General features: G+C 33.5%; 1 protein-coding gene across 1 annotated transcript in view; it reads right to left on the bottom strand.

Annotated features, from left to right (window-relative positions):
* Nucleotides 1-27064, bottom strand: part of DPH6 (diphthamine biosynthesis 6) — an 83452-nt gene that overhangs the window by 27133 nt on the left and 29255 nt on the right. The window contains exons 3-5 of the mRNA XM_009071714.1: nt 14244-14317; nt 12041-12159; nt 1351-1412 (exon numbers count right to left, since the gene is read on the bottom strand). Of these exons, the coding sequence (XP_009069962.1) occupies nt 1351-1412; nt 12041-12159; nt 14244-14317 (255 nt within the window). The remainder of the gene's footprint in view (nt 1-1350; nt 1413-12040; nt 12160-14243; nt 14318-27064) is intronic.

Here is a 27064-nt window from a genome sequence, read left to right as displayed (position 1 = left end):
CCTTTCTTTTTTTTTTCTGGAGCAGGTGAATGCACCTTTTCTTTATATCCTCTGGTATTCTCGAATCTTTGCTGTAGTTTAGATGATCTAAAGAAATAAGTGAATCAAGGCTTACAAAAAAAGATAAATAGGATTTTTAGACCAACTAGTTTACTTAGTGGAGGGCCAAGGATGGGGGAAAGATTTCTGGGCAAATTCTCCAGCTCTTAAACTGAAGAACCTCAAGCTAAGAACAGACCAATATCATCTCTTAAAGTAAGGTTTGAATGTTATGGAACTTAGTGCCTCCTCTTCAGTTTTGCCAAGTAGCAATTATATATTTTCTTCTCTCCAGCCATGTAAATAACTAACAAAATGGAGTTAAACTCAAGATATAATTGCTATTTAACTCCTCTACCTTTGGCAGCGAAAGAGATTTTTAAAGATCCTAACAAATTCTGGTTACTTTTTCTTTCTCTTCTGCAAGTTTGCCATGTCCTTAAGTGTTACAGAAAAATTGCAATGAAGCCAGGCTGAATGGTAACTATCCAGATTAACAATGAAAAGAATTTTTAGGAGATTATTTTGTGGAAATTTAGACAGCCTACACTGATGAAAATTACAGCAGGACTCTCTTAATAACCAAACATGCAAATATTTTGGGTTTTTAAAAGGCTCAAGGACAATGAACTGTTGTAAACTGGCATTGTCACACACAATATATATAAACATACTTTCAGAGCTGTTATTCTTAAACTGTACTTAGCTTGATGTTTCATCCTTCTACACCTAACTCAAAGAAGACTCAAATGCAAAATCTTGTGTTTTCTTTACCCCTAGTAAAATAATTTTTCTTTAAATAAATCTATTTGTTCTGACTAATTTGAGGGTACATGACCCTTTGCATTGAATGAAGTACATCCTCAGGAATAGACCTCTCATTCCATTTTTTACACAGTTTGACTGTGTAAATGGTAGGAAACCTCCAGATAGGGATATCTTTGGGGAAGTTTTGCATCACCTATGATTTTGCTGCTACCGTTTCTTCCTGTAAAAGTCACTACCCTGCGTGCAATTATTTAGCTTTAGTATACTGGCATACGAGTTAGTGTTCCCATGATACCGAGGTTGCTTGCCTTTAGTGTGCTTTAAAAATGCTGACACCATTTATGAACTATGTCAAGAAATAATGTTTTTCATATTGAAAGTGCATATCAGGCACTTATGTTCTATGTACAAAGATCAGCTTTGGGTTAGCATCTAATTTCTAAAAGCAAGTCATTTTCTATTAAGCTAATTTTACTGAATTTCTGCTCGTGTTACTTTTTAATTGTAACTTTACTTGTATGAGTAAAGTTAAGTAATACTCACCTCCGAAAGAATAGGCTCCATTTGATCCAGAGTTTTGCCTAGATGCTTGTCTGGATCTAAACCTGAAAAAAAAAAACCCAACTCAAAAATGTAAAATTATTTTGAAGTAAGCACTGTTATGACATCAAGAAAGGTGCTGTGGTTTTTTTCCTTTTCAAATATAGCTTGTCTCTCTTAGAAACTCCACTATATCAAAATAATTTCTATCTTAAAGAAAACAGTCAGAATTTTCTCTTATCGCCTCTGGGTAACTGTTTTCCATGTTTGTGGAAAAATAAAGCCAACTACCTTTCACTGCATGCCAACTGGAAAAGCTACTGTTTTCTTAAAAATTTCACTAGCCAGTGAAGTAAACACACAGGTCTGTAGTAATGAAAAGACTATACAGATATTAGCTCTCTGAGTCAGAAGTTACCTTTGCAGGTACTTGTTAAATTAAAATACAAGTTAAATTTTTTTATAGTTCCTGCAAATTACTGGAAGGGACACAGACTGTTTTCCATAATAAAAACTTGCTTTGCCAAATCACATTCTGCGTGTGGTACCCACATTAAAAAAGGGTAAGATTAAAAAGGACAGAAATATAAAGAAACTCAGACTTACACAGTATCTTGAATATTGTACCTTTTGATCCATCACAAAATATTCTCTATGATATGTACATTCTGATTGTAAAAAAAGTAAACCCTGTTAAAATTTGATAGCTCCTCTAAATTGCTCCTCTGTGTTCCTGTTTCAGCTTTTTGACTTTATGAGTTTGGCCAGCTGATGGCAGTTATATGATCACTTCTCAGGAATAAATCAAATAATTGTCAGAAATCCATAGTTGGATAAAAAACATCCAGGACCAACTGTTTCAAGATCTGACATCTTCTTCAACCAAATAAATATGCTAGCTGGTTTTAACATTAAGTGATCAAGAGGTATTACCATATGAAGTAAATGACAAAAAAACCAAAATTATAACTTCTGAAAGTGCAGAACACTGTAAAATACCAAGTTATCACATTTTATCTACTCTTAATTATCGTGGTTTGGATGTTTTTGTACTGATAGCAATACTTGTCTGTTTTTTCCTACTCTACTGCTTTATATAAAAATGGGTATCATTAAAAAGCTGCCACCAGAATGACTCCATTTAGAAGTAATTCCTGAAGTATGTACCTTGCAAAGTACTTTAGATCATTGATGATGAAAGCTGTTACATAAATGTATGTATACTATTATATAAAGTCATTGCTGAGTTCAAATATCTGATATGTCTTTTAATTTTTACCATCATGGTCTTGGAATATTTAAATTCCTGTGAAACTAAAACAAGTTATAGTGAATGAGACTTCAAAACACTAAGAAAGTTTTTAAATATTTCATTAAAGCACATTAAAAATTCCCTTACTATCTGGGGGAATGCTTTTAAAACTGCTTAATAATTAAAGTGAAAGAGGGCTGAGGTTTTTTCCTCCTTCTATTCCTTTTTTTTGTATTGGTTTATTGCTTATTTATTAACAGACTGAAAATGTGCAGGCTAGAGATACAATAATAATAATTTATTCTTGTGGAAATAGTTTTGAAATAGATTCATTCAATTTCAATAGTTCAAATGATTCTAGTGATCTCTTCTAACTTATATCAGCTTAGCATTATGCCCTTGGTTTTAACGGGATAGGTATTAGACTAAACAAGCACTTTCTCCTAAAATAAACAAATAATGAGTACAATATTACAGTACTCATTTCACACATTTACATTGACATTCTTCCTTAACATAATTACTTTTCTGAGATAAGCAACCCCTCTCTCCTGGATAAAACCAAATTGATTTCCTTTAGATTTAAACTAAGGGATACATTTAAAACCTGTGAGTTGTCAGAACCAGACACACTAACACATTTTTTCACAAGGTTCTCTTTGATATGATGGATATACTTACTGTTCAGTCCCCTAATGAACACAACACATTTATTTAAAAGAAACTATGATATATATATAGTTTACAAAATACAAGTAAATTAGCTATGTGTACACAATGGGTAAATTCTTTAGCAATACCCCACACCTACATGAAAAGCTGAGAAAGTGCAATGTACACTGTCTGTTTCTAACCAGAATTCTATTTTTGGACAGCCTGTATTTCTTTAAAAACTATTATTTCTTTTAATTTCAAATAGGTGTGTATTGTGAGTGAATAGAGACTGTCTGCTCAAGGCATCAAGAACCAACATAACCTGTAATTTAGAGAACCAGTAATCCACATCTCAAATCTCTAATAGTATGCATGCATAGATGAAGCAGTATGTCTACTTCTACAATTAGTATAACAAAGTATCTAGAACCGTACTTACAAAACAGTTAATATAAATCTATACATCTATGTAGTATGTTTTTCTTTAAACAAAGGAGTAGATTGATTCAGATTCTTAAAATGGGTTGACTAAAAAGAAAAACATTGTATTGTCAATTCTTAGCACCATATCCTCTAGATTTTTCCTCCATGGGACTAGATATAAAGAAAGATGCATGGGTGGATAAACCAACAACAAGGTCCAGGGTCTGGATGACTGTATGTAGAATTAAGGAATTAATTAGGAAGGGAACTATAATTTGCAGCACTGACATCTATTTCACTTAACTTGCATGTAACAATGGGAAGCAATTAGAATTCAATTAAAATATTCACTTTTATTACTTCACTGAGTGACCTTGAAGTTAATGCCTGTTTTATTTAATTGCATCATCTATGAATAAATGTTAACCCTAGAATGTTATGGCCCATTATTTTCAATGCATTTTAACTCCCCAACTGAACTATATCTGTCAATTTATTATGTGCTGCCAAGAGAGCAAGTGGGGCTTTATTTCTTTGAGACAGACCAGTATATGATGATGGAAACATCTCAAAAGATTTGATAATGTTGTTTTTAACAGTGCTCAGTGAAACAAATTGTGCTTTCACCTTCCGTTTTGTAGCCTAGCTTTACTGTAAAATCAGTGATAGCACAAATGGTATAATCACTTCAAAGTAATTTCTACTCTATCTGTAATTCCTGATAAATCCATTGACAGGAGCAGAACTCCTTCCTGCAGATATCAACAATGATTGCAGAATGCTCTTACACACAACCACAAATACTGTAGAGTACTGCAGCAACGTCAAAAGACCAGGGCAGAAATTCAGGGCTTTATTCTGGAGTGAAAAAATGAACATTACCAAAATGCATTTCACTAATGTTAAGCTACACACAGTAACTGTATTCTAAACGGTTCACTTTGTACACATGTGGTAGTAGTGCACCATAAAGCCCTCACCTGAGGGGTAATTACCTGATACTGATTGACCTGATTACCTGATGCTGATCAAGAGCATTAGAAAACCAAGTTCCTTTTTCATGGCATTACATTCCACTAGTAAAATCCACAATCTTAAAGCCTCATCTTACTAACAAGAACATGTTTTATACATGTTCAGAATTTTAAAATAGTTGTGATTAAGGACGTTTTTCAATATAAAAAATTCTCTTTTTTATCTCTACATAAAATGTCAAATAAATAAAAATCAACCATAATTATTGGTTTTAAGAAATGATGGTACATAAAGTTCTTCTAAAAGCTACACTGAGCCAAACTCTAACTCATAATACATGAACACATTGTGAAAGAATCACTACCACATACACACATCAATATAATATGAGTTGACCATTATCTGTTGATAATATAGGGAAAAAACTTATATCTTTTCCTGACTAACCAACTTCACCATTCAAAAAGTAAATTTTATTACTCTCTGGCTTCTTCAATAAAAAAAGGTTAAAAACAAATCCTCAAAATTGCTATATCTTATAAATCTTCTTGAAATATGATATTCATAGAATTAGAACAGACTTTTGGAGAAAAAAATGGAATCTGTTTTAGAGTTACAACTTGAACTTCCCTTTTTTTCTTGAGAAGTATTGTTGAGAAAATTAGTAACCACCATCATTATTGACGTCAGGGACTAAGACTTAACTTCTGCCAATGAAGGGAAGTATAATGCACAATAAAGTTTCTGGAAAGATCCTAATCAGCTGCTTACCACTATCAGAATTCTCTAGAATTTTAATTAAGAAAAGAGGTAATGAGAGACTGGTTTTCTGGAACCAAAACAAGTCTCTTACCCTCTCTTCTCAATTTCTTTATCAGAAAGAAAACAGTAATAAGTGAGTAATAAGGTGATGGGACCTTTAAGGTAAAGAAATATGTATAGAAAGCAAAAGCATATAAAGGATAAATGAAAACACCCATCTTAGAATTGGAACAGAGAAAACAGAACTATTTTTAAGGTAAAATCCTCTAATTTCAATGTCTTCTTTTTTCTTCCTAAGCAAACAGGACAAAATCACTGATGTTCATGAAGGATGATCAGTTCATGAAGGATTCTTTACACAGTACAGAATCCAAGAGTTATTTCTAATAGTACAGGAAAAGCCCATACACAACAATGTTAGTTGGTAAAACAGGGTTACTCTGTAGGAGTGCAGGAATGTCAGATAACCTTCACAAAATAGAAGTGCACATGCCAGACGTATTAGTGAACCATAAATCTATACTTTAAATTGCCTTGACATAAATTATTCCTGGTGTCATATTTAGCTTTCATTTCTGTGAAAATTTGGGAAGTGAACTTTTTGTCTGGTAGCATAACTTGAGAGGATCGTAGTTGATTCTCAACCTACTCATAACTTTCATACATGAAAAGTTGTGTTAAGAATGATGAACTGGATGGATTCCTTGAATTTCCTTTTAAAAAAAATAATTGTAACAACTCCTTAATTTTTGTATGAAAATGAAGAAAAGTGCAATAAATACTGGGTATTACTGCACCTCTAAAAGATGGGAGATGAATATACTTCTAATTTATTGTCTACAAGAGCAAAATTGATGCAACTTGATTATGTGTCTACTTCTTTAATTTTTTGCCTTTTTTTTTTTTGTTTGTTGTTTTGTTGTTTTGTTTGCAGTTTTTTTATGGAGGAATGTATCTAGTATGGGAATTGTACAGGGATGGAACCTGAAGATATAGTAACTCTTTCCAAGCTAAGTGATAATGTTGTAAGACATTAATCCCGGAGTGGTTCTAGCATATGTTTCCTGTGCAGTTTAATTAGAATCTCAGTTTATCTTCCTTCTCAACTGTTCATCAAATATGTTCTAAACTGGGTTACTCTGATGTCAGGAAATTTTAGAATTCTAAGAGGTAAAAGGATCTAAAACTCTTCATAGCAGCAGCATTAATTTTATCTGTAATCTCTTGTGATTTTTTTTTTTTTTAACATCAAAGTCATTTCTGTTCTAGTTAAATCTAGAATTCAAAGCAATTTAGCTTTGCCATTTCAGGAACAGAAATCTCAATAAGTCTTTGAAGAAATTTTGTATTGTTTCATCAAATAACAAGGCAATATTTTCAAGCACATATTTTTAAATCTCTAAAATGTTTGTAGTTTTAAAAACATTGTGGGAGAGTTGCTTAGTAACAGCATTAAACTACTTTTAATCAAACTCAAGACTTGAGCCAGCAAATGGCTTATCTCACTTAAAATAGTGCTGCAGTCAACTTCCTCTCAGGACCTTCAATGGACTTCAGCGACTTAAATCAAAAGTTATTACGGGTTCAGTTCATACAGCCACATATGTACTATTTTCCCGATATAAATCTGTTTTCTGGGTTGTTAACTTTGTCATACTGAAATGCTTTGAGTAGAATATCTTTAGAGAATTGTTTTTGCATTAATCTGTTTAATTCAAATAGTTCAATTAATCTAGCACCATAGTGTGAATAGAAAAGGATTAGCTATTTTGTTCCTCTTGCAGAATATTGGTATTTCCATGCTTTGAACAGGTTTGAAGAAAATAACTGAAATTTCATTCAGTGGAAGAGGTATAGTGCTAGTGGTAAAATTTGTATCATTTTCATTAAATCCATCTCCATGCAGACAAGTTATAAACCTTTAAAATGTCACAATCCCCAAATGGATCAACAGAGACTTCTGACAGAGAAGATCGGTAGATCTTCCAATGGGGTAATGGCCAGAGCAGAAATAAAGGATCAGATTAGGACATGAAGTCCTGTAAAACTTCAACTCAGAGTGACCTGGAAAGCAAGTATTCATGGTTCTAACTACACAGATATGTCTCTAAAGTTTTGAGTTTATGCCCTGTTTCAGCACAAAAATCTGCACACTAAATGTACATCTACAACTTCAGTCTTACCAGGCATTAAAGAGCAGCAAATAATCCAGTATTAACAAGACACCACTTCTATCTCTTGATTTTCATTTTGTTAAGATTATTTCTGCTTTTGACATCTCTTACTAAGCTCTTTTTCTTCCAGTATTTTTCAGCTCCAATGTCTCTAACTGTTCTTCTGTCTCTTTAACCCTTACTTCCTTTTCAGTTTCACTTTAAATCCCTAATAGTCTATCAGCCTGATGCTTCCATTTAAATATTCCTTTAGATGATGCCATCTCCCCAAACTGCAAAGTAATCTTTCCACTCTTAAGCCATCTCTCCCCTATTTTGCCTATGATACTTTCTTAAGAAGCACTGCACTCAATAATGTCAGTTTCTCAGAGGGCTCTATGAATAGCAGGTGTATACCAATTTTCCTAACCATGTAAGGCAAGCATCAAGATTTTCTTGCACCAAAGGAGACTCAAGTTAAATATAGGTACTTCAGACAGCTCATTTTAGAGAAGGAACTTTAGGATTTCCTGACACACAGGAGATGATAATGGCTCACTAAGGACTCATAACTCTGTAGCTGGAGGAACATAGCTTGGGTAAGCAACTATGGTCCACACTATCTCAAAATCAAGGTTTCCACAGACACCGTGACTTCAACACTACCCATGGCTGAGCATGCAGAATGTCTATAAGCACTAAGAGCAGCCAGACCTGCAAGATAAAGGATGTAGCCATGGCATAAAAGAGATCTACTTCAAATGTAGGTTGAGAACACAAGCTAATCAGCCCAGATCCAAAGTTTCAGCTTTTATAATTGTCCAAGAGTTGAATAGCACTAAGGTATCATTTCTATCCTGTGGTCCAAAGAGCAGCTAGAAGTTAGAAACATAATTTAACCACGAAAGAGTATTTCTTTTTTAACTCAGTATTTCTATTATGATTTCTATGCTCTCATAATTACAATGTTTTTTCAGGTATTTAATTAAATAGTCAAATGTATAAAGTAAATAATGCATATGAATCTCACAAAAGACAGGAATTTGAGCTTATATGTTCTGATTTTGCCTGAAATATTGAAGAAACAATTCTCCCCCATATTCTCAAGCTAACAACAGTGTGCACTTATAAAACCTACTGAAGGTAAATGCTACTCTTAAAACCTCAAGAAAAACTACAATCACTGAAGACAAACTGCTTTAACTGCATGACATAAAACCAACTTCAAGTATATTCTCAGATATATATGAGAACTGAAGTTTGTCATCTCTTAAAATGTATAGTGGTGCTTAAGTTTTAGTCTTAATACTTAACAATATTTAGGTATAGTTAACTATATAAGTCAAGTAAAACTAGATACACTTGATGCTCAATTTTTACTGAGGATCATACTGTGAGGAACCCAAAGATTCCAAATTTAACCCTCCTCCTTCCCTCACTTTTATGTGTGTATTACACGCTGTTCTGCAGAGGAAGTATTAGAATGTGGCACATGTCAGACCAGTACATAAAGTTACCAAGATTTAAAGTTGACTCTGTTAAATGCATACTCTGCAAGTTAATGAGTATTTTAATCCTAAAATGCATCCAGAGAGGAAGGAGATTAAAAATGCAAGTTGTTATTGTGTTATATTGCACTGCTTCTGTTCTATTACACATGCTCTATTACACTGCCTCAGATGAGCAATCTGAATTTCAGGCACACACATGTTAAAAACAATCAATAACTGCTTCAATTTTAGCTGTCACTAAGTAACCTCATTCTGACTTTCTGGGATTTCCACTGAAGAGGGGTATATTTCAAAAATAAAAGTATCATGTATCATACAAGCACCTTTAACAGCAATAAAATGGCACTGAGGGTAAATATGCATAAGTAGCTTTTACACATATATATGTGTGTGTGTGTGTGTGTGTGTATAGCTCTGGTTTGCTGCTAGATCATGGAATGTCTTTATCTCTCATTAATAAAGTCTCTGAAATATACTCCAAATGAAAGAAAGCTGATCCACTTATAGATCAACAGAAGGCATGTGAAAAAGGTTGCTAACAATACTTCTTTTGCATGTAAGTGAGAGCAATTGGCATCCAATCTGGAAAAGCCCACTACTCTGAGATAGAAAACTCTTGCCACTGGCAAAGTTTATGGTATTAATTTGTAATGGTGGGTTTAGGGAAATGTACTAAACTAATGCTCATTTACTTGCATAATTAAGTGTTTTCTACATAAAATGACAGGCTTTTACCCTGTCAATACTGGCACTGAGTTAATGGAAAACAGGACAAGGCGGGTGTACAAGTATGCCAGCACTGATGAATGTCAACCTTAGGTTACAGATTTGCTTCTTGCATTAACATCTGTAGAATATACCATCTAATGCGTTACCCTTCACACTCTTAAATCTGTTATTTTAAATATTTTCATTTCAGTTTAGCTTTGATTACTAACCTAAGAGGCAAAAAGTTAAACTGTATCTTATCTTTTTTTGCCACTTGATATGTTAAAAAGCCTTCATACCTTAAATCCACTTTAATAAGGCATGCAATTATTAAAGCATTACAGAATGGCCCCAGAGCACAAAAGCTCCATTAAATTTGCTTACATCTAATTACATCTGCCTGAGGCAGGTGAGAAATTGACTCTGATAAGATCTTTCTTTTACCTGTAGCCAAAAAATAAAAAGGGAAAATAACTTGGAGTGATTTTCTATCTAAATGCTATCTACAAGTATTTATGGTATTCGCTCTTTCAATGAATAGCCCACAAAGCACTCTGTGCACTAACTAGTGCATTTTAAGGTTTTTTTAAGACTGTAGAATACAAAAGAGAAGCTTATCTTGCTTCAGGCGTAAGACAGGTCATCAATGATGACTTCTTGGGAAATACCTTTCTCTATTATTTGAATCATATATTTTCTTTGAAAAATAATTCTGATGTGAAAAAACACGTTACATAGACTTTGTGGACTTTTATTTTCTTCACGTCAGCATAAGTAAAGAAAGCATTCTATTTTATGGAAATATAAATTTATAAATGTGCTTTACAAGGCCTGGAAATTATTATCTTAAAAATTATATATTTTTTCAATTTTAAAAGAAGTGTTTTATAGTAGAAAACATGGCGTTCAACTCCTATGTATTTGCAACTGACCTTCCAAAATTCAGGAAAAAGCTATCAAATTACAATGCCTGTTACCTATAAATGAATGAGGGAATGCAGTATCTCTAATAATTCTAAACCTTCTATCACCCATAGCAGATTCTACAGAACAATACAGTGAGACCATCATAGTGATAACACAAAAACGAGTTAGAAACTGTACCAGCTAAAGAGGAATAAATAAATAAAATTTGAAAATAATTAATTTTTAAAAAGTAATGGAAATCATCCAGTCCAAAGGGATTACAATTCAATTATTGGTTAATAATTAAGAAGAAATTACTTTGTTATGAAGTATTCTTTAACAGAGACAGGCATTAGGAATTTGATGTGAAAGTTGCCCAGATAAACCAGCCATCAGACTTCAAATGCAAGATTATACAACTCTATTTTTCAAATACATCTAACTACCAACACCACTTGTATGATACAAGCCATATTTGGTACAGTGGACCAAAAATCTATAGCCAAGCCAAAATGAAAAGGTCCTTTGGTCACACTTTCTGCTTAAAAACCCATTTTATACTCTTAAATAGAAGACTGCATAATGGCTTGAAATGAATATATTGTACTATTAACATGTTTCTCATGTGCTCCACAGGCTTTTGGAGCACATCATTCCGTAAGTCTTCCTATAAAACTTCATTTCACGTTATCTTTACATTCCCGCAACAAACGAACAGGTTATCTTTTGTATTGACTTGCTTCATTACACAAAGCTCATTTTACATATCTGACAGTAACCAGACATGTTGATTTTCTGGTATGCTAAACAACTACATTGTAAATACCATTTTTTGGAGGCAATTATGAACTATTTCTGTTTGCTATTATGCTTTACCAACTCAAAGGGAATGCAGTTACACGAAACATTTGTTACATGAAATGTTTTGGCCTCATGTTGTTTGATGTCAACGTGTTGTTTTTCTATTAAAACTTCTACGGGTGCTTTATAATATTGTCTAGAAATCAGTCTGCATCATCTATAAATGACAATACCGTGAACCACTGAATTATACATGCATCTTTACTGTAAATCAAAACCAAACTAGGACGAAAGAATTACAAAAGTAATTTAATGACTATGTCAGGAAGCATTTCGATGTCTCTTTTAAGAAGGAATTGCATCATGGTAAATTAATTGTTCAGACATAATGACAATTATTGAGCCATGTGATTTTAAAAAAACTTTTTTCCATATTAACAGTTCGTATCGTAAAATACGGATTAAAACTTCTGTTTTTCTCTGTTATGCTGTGGATTTGTCCATGGCAAATTACAGTACATAGTATTGCTCAGAATCTGAATACATACCAAAAGCTGCCACTTTTATGATTATGGCTTGAATGCCAGATGATATCATTTCTTTAAGCAATATTTGCTGGTTCCGATGCCACAGGTAAGCTAAAGGCTGAAGATTAAGCCTTCTGCACCTTGAAAACACAAAAAATTGGATAAAATTGTTATGCTTTTACACAGCATGATTCATGCAAAAGTAAAGAACATTTTTTCTTTCATTTCCTACCTCTAAATAAATTTTCTTCTAGAATTTCAATTGCAATACTTTACTGTTCCTATATTTCAGTGTAAACTTTAAGTCTGTAATTCATTAAGACTATAATTCATGTATGTAAGATGCAACTCATTGATGCAAACAGATATGCAAGGAAACACAAGTAAAACCATGAGAAAACACATCCCTAAACATTTGGGACACAAAGCAAGTAATATCTTAGGAAGTGATCACTTTTGTGAACACAGCTAAGGCCAGAGTTAGCACTCTGTGCTAAACGTGGAATGTGTCACTAGTACAATATGTTGGATGTATTGCTGTGATTCGGATCAATATCCAAGGAAAATAATAATTCAGGAAAATGTATACTGCTTGTGATACAAATTAACAACTTCTTACTGTAAAGTTAACAATTTGTTTTGATACATATCATATATAGACAACATTTGATACACAGCATTTGATTGTTTAACAAATTGGAGAATCACTGATTTGCCCTATTTATAGGCAATGTTTCTGCAAAGTGTCAAGTACATCAAGTTGGTGATGAAATGTGTAATGTCCAGTTCTTGAAAAGCTCAAAAATATATAAGGATGGGACTCAGAACACTTAAAATTTATATTTATTTGTCAATTATCATATTTTATCTAATATATCAGTTTCCACACAGATATGGGCATTAGCCCCTATGTTAGATAGACCCACCAGTATGACTGTTAAGACTTTATAGCTAAATACATGTTGCATGTTGACAGATAAATGCGTAGATAGCATCCACATAATCTGACTGGTTTTGTTATTACTTTCATGTATTTTAACAGACCACTAAGTTTTGAAATTAACAGAAATATTTAGCAACTTCGATTGTAAAGTAGTTCATTTAGGTGCCTAACTTTAGCTAAAAAAGCTGAATCCAAATAACCAGGACAGTTTAGGTGAAACAACTTTATTGCAAGGGCTAAATCAATGTAAAATCTTTTACCACTGAGCAACCTTGGAAATAATCAGTTCTGTTTGTTGATTTCCTGACAATTGCTTAGCAGTGGTACAGATGCAAATCTCACTATCCACAAAATGAATCTCTTTTTATCTAGTAACACGATTGTAAATCATTAAAATGTTTTAAGTGCAAGGAAAAACGAAAAGAAAGGAGCTATTTCTGACTGCAATTTTCCTATGTAAACTGTAAAGAAAACACCTATTCTCTGCAACTTGTTGATGTGAATCAAGTTGACATAGCACTAATTTGACCATTCTTGTAGTTCATAAGGGATTCCCCATATTTGCTTTCATCAACAAATAACTAATGAACTCATGAAATGATAATTAATTGTTAACACAAGGTGTCTTTGCATTTCATCAGATATGTAGAGTGAAAAACATTTTCCAGACCCAAATCAAATCTTGACCTATACAACAGACACAATTTCCATTACATAATCCCCTTTTTAATTAAGACTCTGGAAAGAATCACGATCTATCTAGACTTAAGAGTGTGTATAGTAGAAATGAAAAATGGAAACTCCTGATTAATGATAATAGATTTTAGATACTAAGGAATTAAGGGAAGATATAGACATAAGGATTATCTTGCATTTAATTCCTGATAACAAGTTACAGGATCTTTCTTTATATTAAAACCAGAGGTACTTTATCACAGCACTGTAGTCATTGGAACTGAGTGAGCTTTCTGTTGAAATCAAGAATTTGAATCTACTCAACTATTTTTATATAAAAATTCTCAGAATTTTCAACAGATACAGAGAAACCTGAAGAGTAATAAAAAATCTGATATAGTCTCTACTAGATTTTTAATAATGAACACATAGTTTCAGAAGGAAAAAAAAGAAAGAAAAAAGAGATATGTATATTAGCAAAATGAATGCACTGGGTATCAGAGAACATGAGAAATAAGACAACTGTCTCTGCTCCAAATTTGAGTTAGAAAACAGACCAATACCTTCCAGAATGTGTATATTTAAAAAAGATTAATATTTTCTTACACATCTTCAACTCGAACTCTCTGGTAGTCAGAAAGAATGGCTCCCACAGATACACCCTCCACTCCTTCTTTGTCCTTAAGAAAGACATGGAATATTAATGACAGCAGTATATGATGGCTTAAGCTATAGATATATGATGGCTTAAGCTATAGACATTAAGTATCTCTACTATCAAAACGAATCAAAATAATTTTTCTTTTTCTGTGTCCACTACATGGACTGGCTGGAATGAAGATTTTGTACAGAAGAGAGCAGCGCAGCTGACCTACTATATGGTTATTACTCTAACACAGTAATCTACTCAATTCAGGTATATTTTTACAGAAGAAATAAAAAGGTAATTTTAAAGTACCAGATTTAACATACTATCCTAAATTTTTCCTGACATCCTGAAAATTACTTCCAGCTTTTCACTATAAGTGAGGTGTTACCTGCCCCACCTACAAATAATTATCAGCAACATACAATCATGGCGATTAATTAAACTGCTAGGATTTGTCATATTACGCAGCACAAGAGAGCAGCTTACTCAGATTCACCTTTTAAAAAATCTGTTCTAAAAATGATTTTTCAAGACATGTTTTCTCTGTTTCATTTCAATTACCTAAGCCAACAGCATTTTATTTTTTCTTGCAAACACAATGAGAATGTAATATTTGAAAGTGTACATATTTCCAATATTTCATGAGGTTTTACATTTTTAAATTGCTTGATCAATCCACAGGCTGAATTTACTTCCTTTTCCTAAAATTTGCCCCGTCTAGACTTCAGTAAAAGTTGTTTTCCTCTTTTAACCAAGGTTGATCATAACTACCCAGCATGACATACCTTCTGAACCTGCTCAGTTAGACCACAATCCTGTGAAGCACGATTTTACCACAAAATATCAACTCTTTACCTGTGGTGATGCATCCTTCCCCCCCCGCCCCGTTTCCTCCTTGGGCCTGTTCTGCAATCTCAGGAGCTCCTACTAAGCCTTGAATCATATCAGCTGGATGGTGAAGTACCCCTGACCATACGAGGAGCTCTTGCATGGTACATCATTTGAACAATTCTGACCATAGCAGGAACATCGGCTGCCTGACCAAGGTGGGAAACAACACATGAACAGCTAACCTTGTCAGTCCTGGTAAATCATTTACCTGAATCATGGCCCAAGTGAAATGTCACCATTGTTATGAACCTCCAAATCAGTCTTTGCCTGATGTGGTATTGAATTTAAAATTAATTTTCTGTTTCTGAGAATTTTCATTTTCTGAGGGTGCTTTATTCATAATTATAATGTACTGAAAAGTTTTCTGGTTGAGTAGTCTTTCCTCAACCTATTATCTTCTTTACATTAATTTTCACCTCATATTTGCACAACCAAATTCCTAAGTTATTCACATCCACCTATATTTCTGATGTAAGAGTCACTGTATTAATCAAAATTCCTAGCTACAGTAATCTGAAAAATATATCACTATTCAAATGATGTACCTCTACATGTCATTAATGGATATATCCTTTAATATAAAGTCTGGTGCCAAATCACAAAGGCTTCAGGTTGATGCTCCTCAAGCATCCAGAAGTAATAGTACTGATAAAAATTACTTTTATCTTATCTGTCACTTGTTCATTACCCAATGCCAGTATTAATATTACTATTAGCCAGATAATATTATTTCTGATACCCTCTGAGCTTTGTGCAGTGTTTCAAATCTCTTTTCAGAATAAAGATAAATCACAGATATTTCAATTACATTTCCTAAAAAGTTAACACAGTTATGCAAGCAAGCCCTTCTTTAAATAAATTTGATAAACTGAATCATGAAGCCTTCTTGGATCTTCAAGTACATCTAAAATGCTTTCCCCATGCTCCTGTGTTTCATGCCATTTCGATACGCAGTCCACCTGTGCTGCTACAATTACACGTAAGTGGAATTCTTCAAAGTCCTTTTTTAAAGTCTTGGAAAACATGACAGGTAAGTACCGTTTGTTGTGGCTTTTCAGGTAAAAAGCACCAACAATTCCTTCAGAATGTTCTCTGTCACAATGTTCAGACAACCACCCAACACATCCAGAAATATTACTTGTATTTTTGCTTATGTGATCAATTAGTCACAGGCAACATACCCTCAAAGGTAATATCCATGAAGTAGTCCACGAACAGAATGAACCAGTATCACCTAAGAACTAAGACATTCAGTATTATCTGACCATGTTTCCAAGTCACCACAGTCCTTTCTGTGCAAATGTTCAGACAACCACCCAACACATCCAGAAATATTACTTGTATTTTTGCTTATGTGATCAATTAGTCACAGGCAACATACCCTCAAAGGTAATATCCATGAAGTAGTCCACGAACAGAATGAACCAGTATCACCTAAGAACTAAGACATTCAGTATTATCTGACCATGTTTCCAAGTCACCACAGTCCTTTCTGTGCAAAGGAGCAGCCTGTTTTGAACACACTATAATATATTTGTACTGGAGTCACAGAATGAGAATGGCTGAGGTTTCTCACTCTTGTGAACAACCCTGGGACTAGCAGAGACTAGGACAATATGCACTAATAAAACTGAACACCTTCATAGGGAGGAAAGTAATCCACTTACAGAAAGGAATATCAGAAGACAAAACCAGAAAAACCTGGCACAAGAACACCTGCAATTATACGATTATAAAGCAAACCAGGGACTTGGGGCCAATGGCAAGGGAATAGTCAAGCAGATTCAGTCAACGATGCAGGGAACAAAACCAAAACAACAAAGAACTACAATCACCTCCATAGTCTCCCAGTGTTAGATACTGAATGTCCAAAAGCCTTTTCATGACTAATTCTTGATGCAAGGCAACATAACAAAACAAATGATACACTGCATCTAATACATTAAGAACAGCAGGACAGATGTGGTGCTTCTGCAGACAGCCAGAAATGTGGCAGCTATGACTGGCATTACAGCTACACTGGAGATCTGTTCAAAAGGTTTATTATTTCATGGAACACACTAGGTTCAGTGACTGCAATAGAAACAAGCAAAATCTGTGAAAGCAGGAGACCAAAGAATTAGATTTTCTATTTACTGAGATTACCAGAATTGTTGTCCTTTCATTAAATTAACAGCAGGTGAATACATTAGTGTTAAATTCTACTAAACAGAGCTGACTCTTATCCAATCTTTACATTTTTACGGATTCCGTTAAGACATAAATCAATTTTTTCTTATGAAGAACCATGTATATACATCAGCAGAGACACTCAGTAAAAAAACTCCCTCAAATTAAAAGGAAAAGTATCTGGAAGTAGAGACTTAAGTGTTTGGTTCTTCTACAAACACAATATTACTTCTATACTAAAATGAACTGTTGCACAGATGTATTTGTTTGGAATTAAAAAAATTCTAGTCATTAGTCCTAGGAACTTTCAAAACCTTCCTATGGCAGTGGAATTAAAAAAGCCACAGAGGGTCACAGAACATCCACTAAACTACCATTGACACAATGGCCCAAACTTGAAACCTTTATATCAAAAGATTGATATATCAAGAAAATTAATCATAGGTTTTGTTTTGAGGCTGTTTTTTCTTCCAATTATACATACCTACAACACACTGGTCGGGTGGATGCACATGTGTATGAATGTGTATATAGAAATACACATATAAACATATAAATATGTATGTTTGTGTATATATATGCACGCTCATGTACATATGCACGTATGTATACAATATATCTTGAAGTCAGTAACACAAGAACACAAGATGTCATTGGCTGCTTGTTTACAACCTACATTAAATCTGATTTAAATAACATACAAGATGGCCCACACTTATTCTAGTTTATTTCCTTTGATAATACACAGGTTTTAGTCATCTTTTGAAATGGCAGTACTTTGTGTCATTTTGCAGTTATGGTGAGCATCCATGTTTAAAAAAATCTCGCAGGGAGTTATTCACCAGCATTACTTTTCATTTAGTTCTTCTGATGGTAAAGAGCAAATATAGACTTCCATCACTATCCATACAGCAGATTCTGCAAGGAGAAACATCACTATACTTAATACATACTTTGACCTGGGAAAACCGGTTAACATATTTACATACCATGGAAAGGAATAAATTCAATCCCCCTATTTTGTCTGGTTCAAAAAATCAAGGCTGGAGTCGTACAAATTCGTCACACAAACAAGATTTGAAAGAAAAGGATGGAGTGTGAAGTGCAACAGAAAAACCCCCTAACAGTGTGCATAAATTCCTCAACTGGACAAAGTTTACATAATACCTTGTCGCATAGTGTATTCAGTTCAGTACTTGAAGCATGCAAAGAGTACTAACTGCAAACTAGCTCTTCACTGGATTTTGGTACTGAAAGAGTTATTGGACACCTTGCAAACAGATAGCATTTTGTTTGACTTAGACTGGATGATGGTTAGCAGAGAATCCATCCCAGAATCCATAGTGCCTTTGCCTTTTAATGTGAAATTTGATCAGGTCTGGTACCATAAAAAGCATGTTTGCAAAACTGCAGTCAGCATGGATAAAGCAAGCTGACATCTGCAAGTTAAGTATCAGGGGCCTGCACTGAATTCAAAAGGCAAGGAAGAAAATTTGGGGAAATCCTGGAGGAAAGATGTTAGATAATGGATCATATAAAAAGTAATACCTCACAAAGTAGGAAATGTACACATAGAAACAGATGCTAACAAATTTTGTGCTTTCTGTATGACATTTTAAAACTTATTTTTCCCCTTCTGAACTACCAAAACTACTCATTTTAAAAGGCAGGAAAAACTATAAACTTTTTGAAAGCAACTAAATAATACAATTTTTTTAGTAACTTTTTCATGTATCTTAAGATAATTATTAGCTATGTTTTAACAGTAAGTGAAATTACACCATTATTTTATGTCTTGTTATAACCATTAAATTATTCCTGATCACAGGACAAGAAGAATAATCTTCATGAACAATTGTGTTAGAACAGCAGACTGATCTTTGCAACTGGAACTGTATTAAAATGTACAATTTGTCTTTAAAGCATCCCAGTTTTAAAGTTATTTATTATTATACAGTTTAATGAATAACAAAATTCAAAATTGCTGCTCTTTGTGTATCATAAATCACTTTTAGCTGCATTTTCTATCAGAAAATAGAATAAAAAATTCAATGGTTTTGTGAAAGCTCCAAGATATCTCTGCCATGAGTATGCTTATTGTTATCTGTTGTTAAGGTGGCTGTTGTACCCATGTACAATTCTGGCATACTGCTTCACAGCTAAAGTAAAATATAGACAGAAATGTAAGAGTAATTTGTGCTAGCATGCTGTTATTTCAATTTTGCTTTTATTTTTATTTCTGTGACTGAAATTTAATTAAGGATAGTGATGGTAATTTGACAAAATGTCCATGTAGGCATTGTAGCATACAATACTGCTAGAAGTATTCTACTAGTAAGGAAATTATTGCAGCAGTATTAGTACAGAGGCTTTCTTTAATTTCACATTTTAATGTCTTTACCTGACCCTCTCAGAGTTCAGCAAAAAGAAAATTAGTGCTAATGTTTTTAATTCAATTAGTATATTACTTGCACTGTAACTACCAGCGGGAAATGTTATATTAATGAATGTAAAAGTTAGCTGTAAATTACCTCAGAGTTATTATCAATTTCTCAAGTTACTGCTCCTTAAGACAACCCTGTCCCTATGGTCCTTCCGGTAATTTTTCTTTGCCTGATAAACATGATGATTAAACAGCACACAGTGCAAACCTTTGATACTTTTTAAATTAAATCCATGCCCAGCCTAAGGGCTGTGTCTGATTTCAACTAAATGTGTCAGTTAATCAGATAAAAAATTATCAGCAACTCAAAGAAACAGCAGCCTTAGGCTTCATCAGTGCCAGAGAAAGCTGAACAAAATAAGACATACAGACAATATCACATTATGAGTAAAGGTTACTGCTAAGCATATCACTGCACAGAACTATTCACCACCTTAATAATGTCTATCTTAAATGAAATATTGCATACAACAGCAAAAAATAATAACAAAGCAAGAAAAAGGAAGTGCAAAACCTGTGCCTTTATATGCCACTTCATACATATTGCAAAACATATTTGAAAGCTGCCATTCAAAAATGCAGACATATAGTGAATATACCTAAACATTTGCTGTTTAGAACAGATCTTTTAAAGAAAATGAAGTATAAACAGCTGAAGAATGGTTGAACTAGATTTAATTTCTAACATTTGCTTCATAGCTTTGCCACAATAGAGTTCATTTTATGACAACAATATAAAATATATTATCTCTAAAGGAAATTGTCTGTCCAATTAACATCTTCCTTAAATCTTGTATGAGTAACAGAAACTGTTATACATGCTTGAATTAAAGTTTATGGTCATTTGTGTCCAAATAATTATTATAATACCTTTGCAAAACTTCAAATTAAAATACAACATATCTGCAGGTGTGTGACTGACAATATGTACCTTAGTAACAGGACTTTTAGGCTTCTGCAATTATTTGAGTGGAAAATTCTTAAATATGAGCTTTGCCTTATAATTTGTGAAGCATTCTAATCACTGATTATAGTGATTTCAAACAGAGTATGTGATTCTTTCTAAGCTTTGATACGTCTGTCAGATGCAGCTGCAAGTAATCAAAGACAGTATGGAAATATCCCTGAGACATAAGGATATAATAACTCTATGTCAAATTGAAAACCTGCTGTTTGGTAAGGTTCTGCAGACTAGCTATGAATCACATAGTCTTGCAGAGCACTATACATCTTCTGGGACTTTCCTGTCTTGCACACAGGGACCTCAAAGCACATATATCTCATGTCTTCATTCCTCAGGAAGAAGTAGTTCCAAAAACACGTGGAAATTAGTTTAATGTGGATTCAGACGAAACCCCTGTGTGAACACTCTCATGGCGAACTTCAGGAGTCTTCAGTGGGCTTATCTTAACTCACTTTAGAAGTAAATTACTTTTGAATAATAGTTTCTATACAAGGTGATACTGTTATGCAACTAATCCACTTTAAAAGATAATTAGATACATTTTTATGAATGCTCTACATAAAGCATAGGCACACTACCATGGCTAAACTAATCTGATGGCCTAACTTCAAGAGTTTTATAAATGCAATTACTGTAACACTACATGCACGCACACACACACAGAGGCAAAATCTATTAATTCATCAGCCGTCTGTCACAGCCTTCAGTATCTCACTGCAGTCTCATAATAAACACATTTAAATAGAATATGGTCCCCTTGCTACCTGAAAGCACTGAAGATTGAGGGAGATGGTGCAGGGGTACACTTGGTTGCACATGAGCATATATAAACACCACAGCAAAGAAAAAGGAAAGAGAGCAAAAGAGATAGAAATACCACTCTTGAAGTCTAATATAAAACAGAATTGCATTGAAATACTGCAGTTCAAAAGGCTAGAATTAAATTCTAAACAGGAGAAACAAAAACCCAGGAAAATCTTACACTACAGCCATACATCATAACATAAATGCAAGATTTCCTGATATACTGATTCTCTGCTTAGCTGCACTTACAAAATGAACAATTAGTCTTAGGAATTCTAATTCATTCATTAATGAATAAATTTTTTATGTTATCTTATATATTAACTGTTTTCATGGAAAACAAGGAAGTAGCTGTATCATTTTAGGTACCATACTATTTCACATGACTTTTTTCTAAATCATTTAATGTAGATTGATTGATTCATTTTTTCCAATTAAAAATACCATACTGCATTTAGTAAAATTTAATATAGTTAGATATACTTATCAAAAAACATAGAATACTAAAATAAAAATCAATAGGCTTATCCACCAATGCAAAGTTTCCCTTTAATACCAGTTAACTGAGTGCACAAAAGGCTTACATTCCATCCATAGAAGCTGCAAAGTCTTTGACAGTGAAGCAACAATCTGCAGCTGAATGAAAAAATGTATTTCTTTTTTAATTGCATTTTGTGCAGAGATTTGGTTTCAAATAAATGTCTGCTTCACCTTTGGGACTTCCAATACTTAAATATTCAAATAATTACAGAGCAAACTTGCCTGCGGACACTTCTTTCAGGAAATCTTATTTACAAAATTACCTCAACAAAGACTGATTACTTAATTTAATAACCAAATTTAGCATGAACAGTCAACTCCAGACTGAATAAAAGACATTACATCATGACAACAAGATGCCAGTGAACAACTACAAAACAGTCAAGTAACCATACGTATTTCTTTTCCCATGCTAGACTGGATATTGGTTTTGGTGATTTTAAATCTATGTTGCAATAAAGAGCAAATATATTTATCTAGAATTAATAGTCAAACACTGCAATCAGATTTAGAAACTACGTTTTAAAGATACCAACCTATACAATCACGTATGAGTACTTCAGTACTTGCAAAAAAGTAAAACAAAAAGTATATGTGTTATGAAGGAAGGTAGTGGCATATATTATTATGTGTAAGATCGATGCCCTGCTGGACACAAACCACTTACTATATCTAGAAAAAGGTCAAACGAATATTAGTTTGTCTGTTTCTAGTTAAGAGAAGATTCGTGATTTAGACAATGCAACTCAGTTCATTTGCATCATACTCTCTGACCCTGGACAGGCAAAATTTCCCTCTTGGACTTCTTTTTTAAAATAGTATCTAACAAACCATAAGAGCCAAAGGTCAGCCTTGACAAACTACGTTCTTGAATGCAGACACAAGGTTTTTTGTCCTTGCTCTGCAATTGCTTTCGACCACATAGCCTCCATGTGGACCAACTTCTAGATGCTAATGGCAACATATCCCTCCACAATGAAGACCAAAGAGACAGAGATCAATTACAACATCTACAAAACAAACTCTGAAAAGACTCTACAGTTTGCTCTGGTTACCTGAGGTATACAGCATAGTTTGGACACCTGAACTCACTATTAGACTTCCACTAAGGGAAGCTATTCTAGGAAAATGTCATACAAGAATTAACTGTCAAGTCTCATTTCTGTATGAGTATCATCAAAGCAATGTTATTTAATGAAGTATTTCAGAACACGTTGGAAAACACTGAGGCACATAAGTAACTTGATTCTTGTGAACAATTCTGTGAACAGTCCTTTTTGAGCAAGTAAAACTGCAGGTATGACAAGAAATGATACCGAGTTTTTCTTTTGTTGTCCGTTTACCACATGCAACAGGACAAGACTCAGAACCACAGGAGAAAAACACATCCTAAATGAAAATTATCTATTTTGCCCATTAGAAACAAATCTTCCCTTGTGTTTTTTTGTAAAGAATACAGCTCCCTGAGAGCAAAAAAAATTTAAAAAGAAATTATTTTTCTAAAATTAAATCTTAGATGCTACAATGTGACATTAAATGAGTTGTCTGCTTATTTGAACATACTAAATCATATAAGAATTTCAGATTACATAAAGCAATTTTATTGCCACTAACAACTATGACAAGTAGGTACGTCTACATACACTTAGAAAATGTGTTCTTCCATGTACTACAGCTGAGAACATCTTTTAAAACTGCACTTCATATTTATGAAATCTATGTAATGCGCATGCTACTGAACTCATTACTGTAAAAGGAAAAATACTTTTAAGAATATGACAATTTGCAATATTCTTCTTATGACTTCAACTCCAAAGAGCTACAACAAAGCCTTTACCTCTTAGAGAGTATCTTTTCACAATACCGAATGTTCAGAGTTTTGAAACTTCCTGTATTTGTAGGAAAGAGCTACAGAAAGTATTTATAAATCATAATTCACCAGAAACTGACTGTCAAACATAGCTTTCCAGCAACTAGCCTTGAAGAAATAGCACCTGGAGCACCTGATCACACTCAGTAATTTGAAGCACTTGACTAAAAAAAAATCTAATATGATAGACATGTAAAACAGTTTTAACCTGACAGTCCCTTGATGAAAAAGCAGAAATTTTACCAATAAGTCTGAAGTTCTTAACTTAGACTTCTACAAACAGCTAATTCACATCATCTATGCTGAGCAATGTCACCTGATACATGAACATAGTTTATTTAACTAATTTATAATGTGAAAATTCAAAACATTTGCAAATCATTCCTGAATTGTCACAAAATCTATAATGCTGAGGTACATAGAGTAACCAACTGATTAATAAATTCAAAAATTTGAACTGTTGACAGACAACTTACAAAAAAGCCTATTGCTTTCACCGTCTTCACAGGTTTTTTAGTTTAAAACTGTAACTCCTCTCAAAGTGACAAAGTCTTTATTTTTGATATAAAACAAGTGTTATGTCAAATATTATTATAGCAGCATGAGTTCTCAAAATATGAAGTTATCTGATAATAAAAGTATAAAAAGAAAGGCATGCTTGAGAAAGTTTTACTATACTCCATTTGGTATTACTCTAATGGGAAACTGTAGGCCACTAGGGACAAACAAAAGTCAGCTGGCAGGAAAGCTGGACAATTTTCACCTGAAAACATTTTAGGACTATATGCGTATATATAGAAAAGTTATAAAACATTATACTCAAAGTTAAAGATAACTTTCTCTAAAGGTTATTCGACAAATCACTTTTTTCTTGCTTCTTAAAGACACTGGAGAAACCTAAGCCTTAATTCTATTTGCACAGTGCAGTGGAGTAAGGCAGCTTTGGCCTACTGTGATACTAACAGTACAACTTCACCAACTTCAGTAAGATTATTCTTCACCCAAAGACATGCTGGAGTGTTAAAGACAAGATTTACAATATAGTGATCCATTGCTGTCACTAGGATCATATTCTGTGAGCATGCAAGTATTCAATTTTTTCTGCATGAAACAATGTCACTTGTTCTGCTGTATCTGCATGTTTGCAAATTGTGCAAGTAACAATTTCTTCCGAATTTCATATACACATTTTCAAATTTCTATATCGTTATGATGTTGCTATTACTCCTATGAGCAGATAATCTTTGCACAGACTCTGAAGTACCACATACAAAAACTCATACAAGATCTCTAATAAATACTGCAAGTCTCAATTTTTCCCAATGTCTAAATATCACTGATCCTAGAAATTGTTATGTCCAAATCATGAGAAAACACCACTGAATAAAACTGAATTAAATGAAGGCATACTTATGATTGTCAAATTCCTCTATAGTTCATACAAACTTAAAGCAATGCTGATAAAATATTCCTTAAAAAAACCCAAACGCATCACTTTTTACAATGGTTTACATTTGCTGTTAACTTTTAGAACAATGATCCTCTTCAAATTTAAGCATCTTTGGCCAAATAATTACTATTTCAAAACTCCAGTGTCTGCATGGCACTTCTCATAATAAGAACTCATTGAAGATTCAAACTCCTCGAGCAAAATAGACTTCTGCACATACTTAGTGAAAACACTGTTATCTTATGCTCATCTATAACATAATTTACTATTATAGATGAAAATATTGTAACTTTCAACAAAGTTTTTCCCAGATTGCAGTGAAGCACAAAATGCCACACTATGATTTTCAGGTTTGATTCTCTTATAAACTGCCTTTGTTTGGATTATATTTCCATCACTGTGTCTGAAAAAAAGACAAGTTCACCTAGCATTACTAAAATGATAGCAATGATTCCAAGTCTTGAGAGAAACATTCCAAAACATTATCAAAATATGCTCTCTCACAAGCCTTAGAAGTTTACATGGAGAATCAGATCTTCCTCTTCATTGAACTGCTTAGCAGAAAGAATCAAGGGTTCTTCCCACTTTCTCATCAAAATAGAAATTAAGTATTTTTCTATATAATTTCAGTTCCAAATATATGTATTCTGAATGAACATATTTCAGACACTTCAGCTGCAGCCACATGAAGTCATAAGTCTATTGAAGATGTCTATGTCTACCTTTATTCAGATACAGTAATTTGGTAGAACAATAGGTTAGTAACACATTCTTAAAGATAATGCTATTCCATTTACAACAAAAACATTTCTGCATTAGATATTTCAAGCTTAATAAATAGAATCAATTAATACAGGTAAGGAACTAAAAATACACCCCAAACAAATAATGCAACATTATTCCTTAGTAAAAGAACATTAGATGTCTTGCAAGATTGTTACACTCAGTAGAGTAGGTTCTCTTTGCCTCCAAATTCTCATTTTACACCTTATAGTCAAAGAGTACACTGCAATAAACGAGACTTTACAGAGCAAAAGCTGTCTAGATTTCAGGTCTTTGAGGATAGAACAACTTATGACACAACTCTCTGGCATCAGTCCTTGCAGCTGCAAGTATGTACAACTAGACTGTGAATTTCTTTAACTTCCGTAAGAAGTCAGAAAAGCTCCCAGTCTGGTCCAAACTTCAAAGCACCCATGCAATTGCACTTGCATTGAGTGTTTTTACTTTATTTTAATGAAAGAAGACTAAAATTCAATCTTTCACAATATCTGTCAGACTACTAAGTACTCTGATGTATCAATAGCAGGAAAGTATTCTAGCTTTTAAGTATCAGACATTTTCTATAGTTCCCTGATTGGACAAAATGTAGCATTCTGAATGTAAGAAAAAAAAATAAATGTGTGTCTTCAGCAGTGCTTGAACTGATGCATATCCATTGCTTGAGGTATGGAATTCTTCAGCAACAGCACATTCCTGACACCTCATGAGATGAATTGAGAATCAGAGTGGTCCAATCTGATGAAAACAGATTCTCACTCTACAATAGAGAACTTGATCAGGTAGCTTCTTTCTATAACTTTATTCAATTCTTCAACATACAGTTTGATTAGGCTTGACTTGGTATTGGGGCTGCAGAAAAAGTGT

This window comes from Acanthisitta chloris, unplaced genomic scaffold (genome assembly GCF_000695815.1).
Source record: "Acanthisitta chloris isolate BGI_N310 unplaced genomic scaffold, ASM69581v1 scaffold7263, whole genome shotgun sequence".
NCBI lineage: Eukaryota > Metazoa > Chordata > Aves > Passeriformes > Acanthisittidae > Acanthisitta > Acanthisitta chloris.
This window is presented reverse-complemented; position numbering and strand designations above follow the sequence as displayed.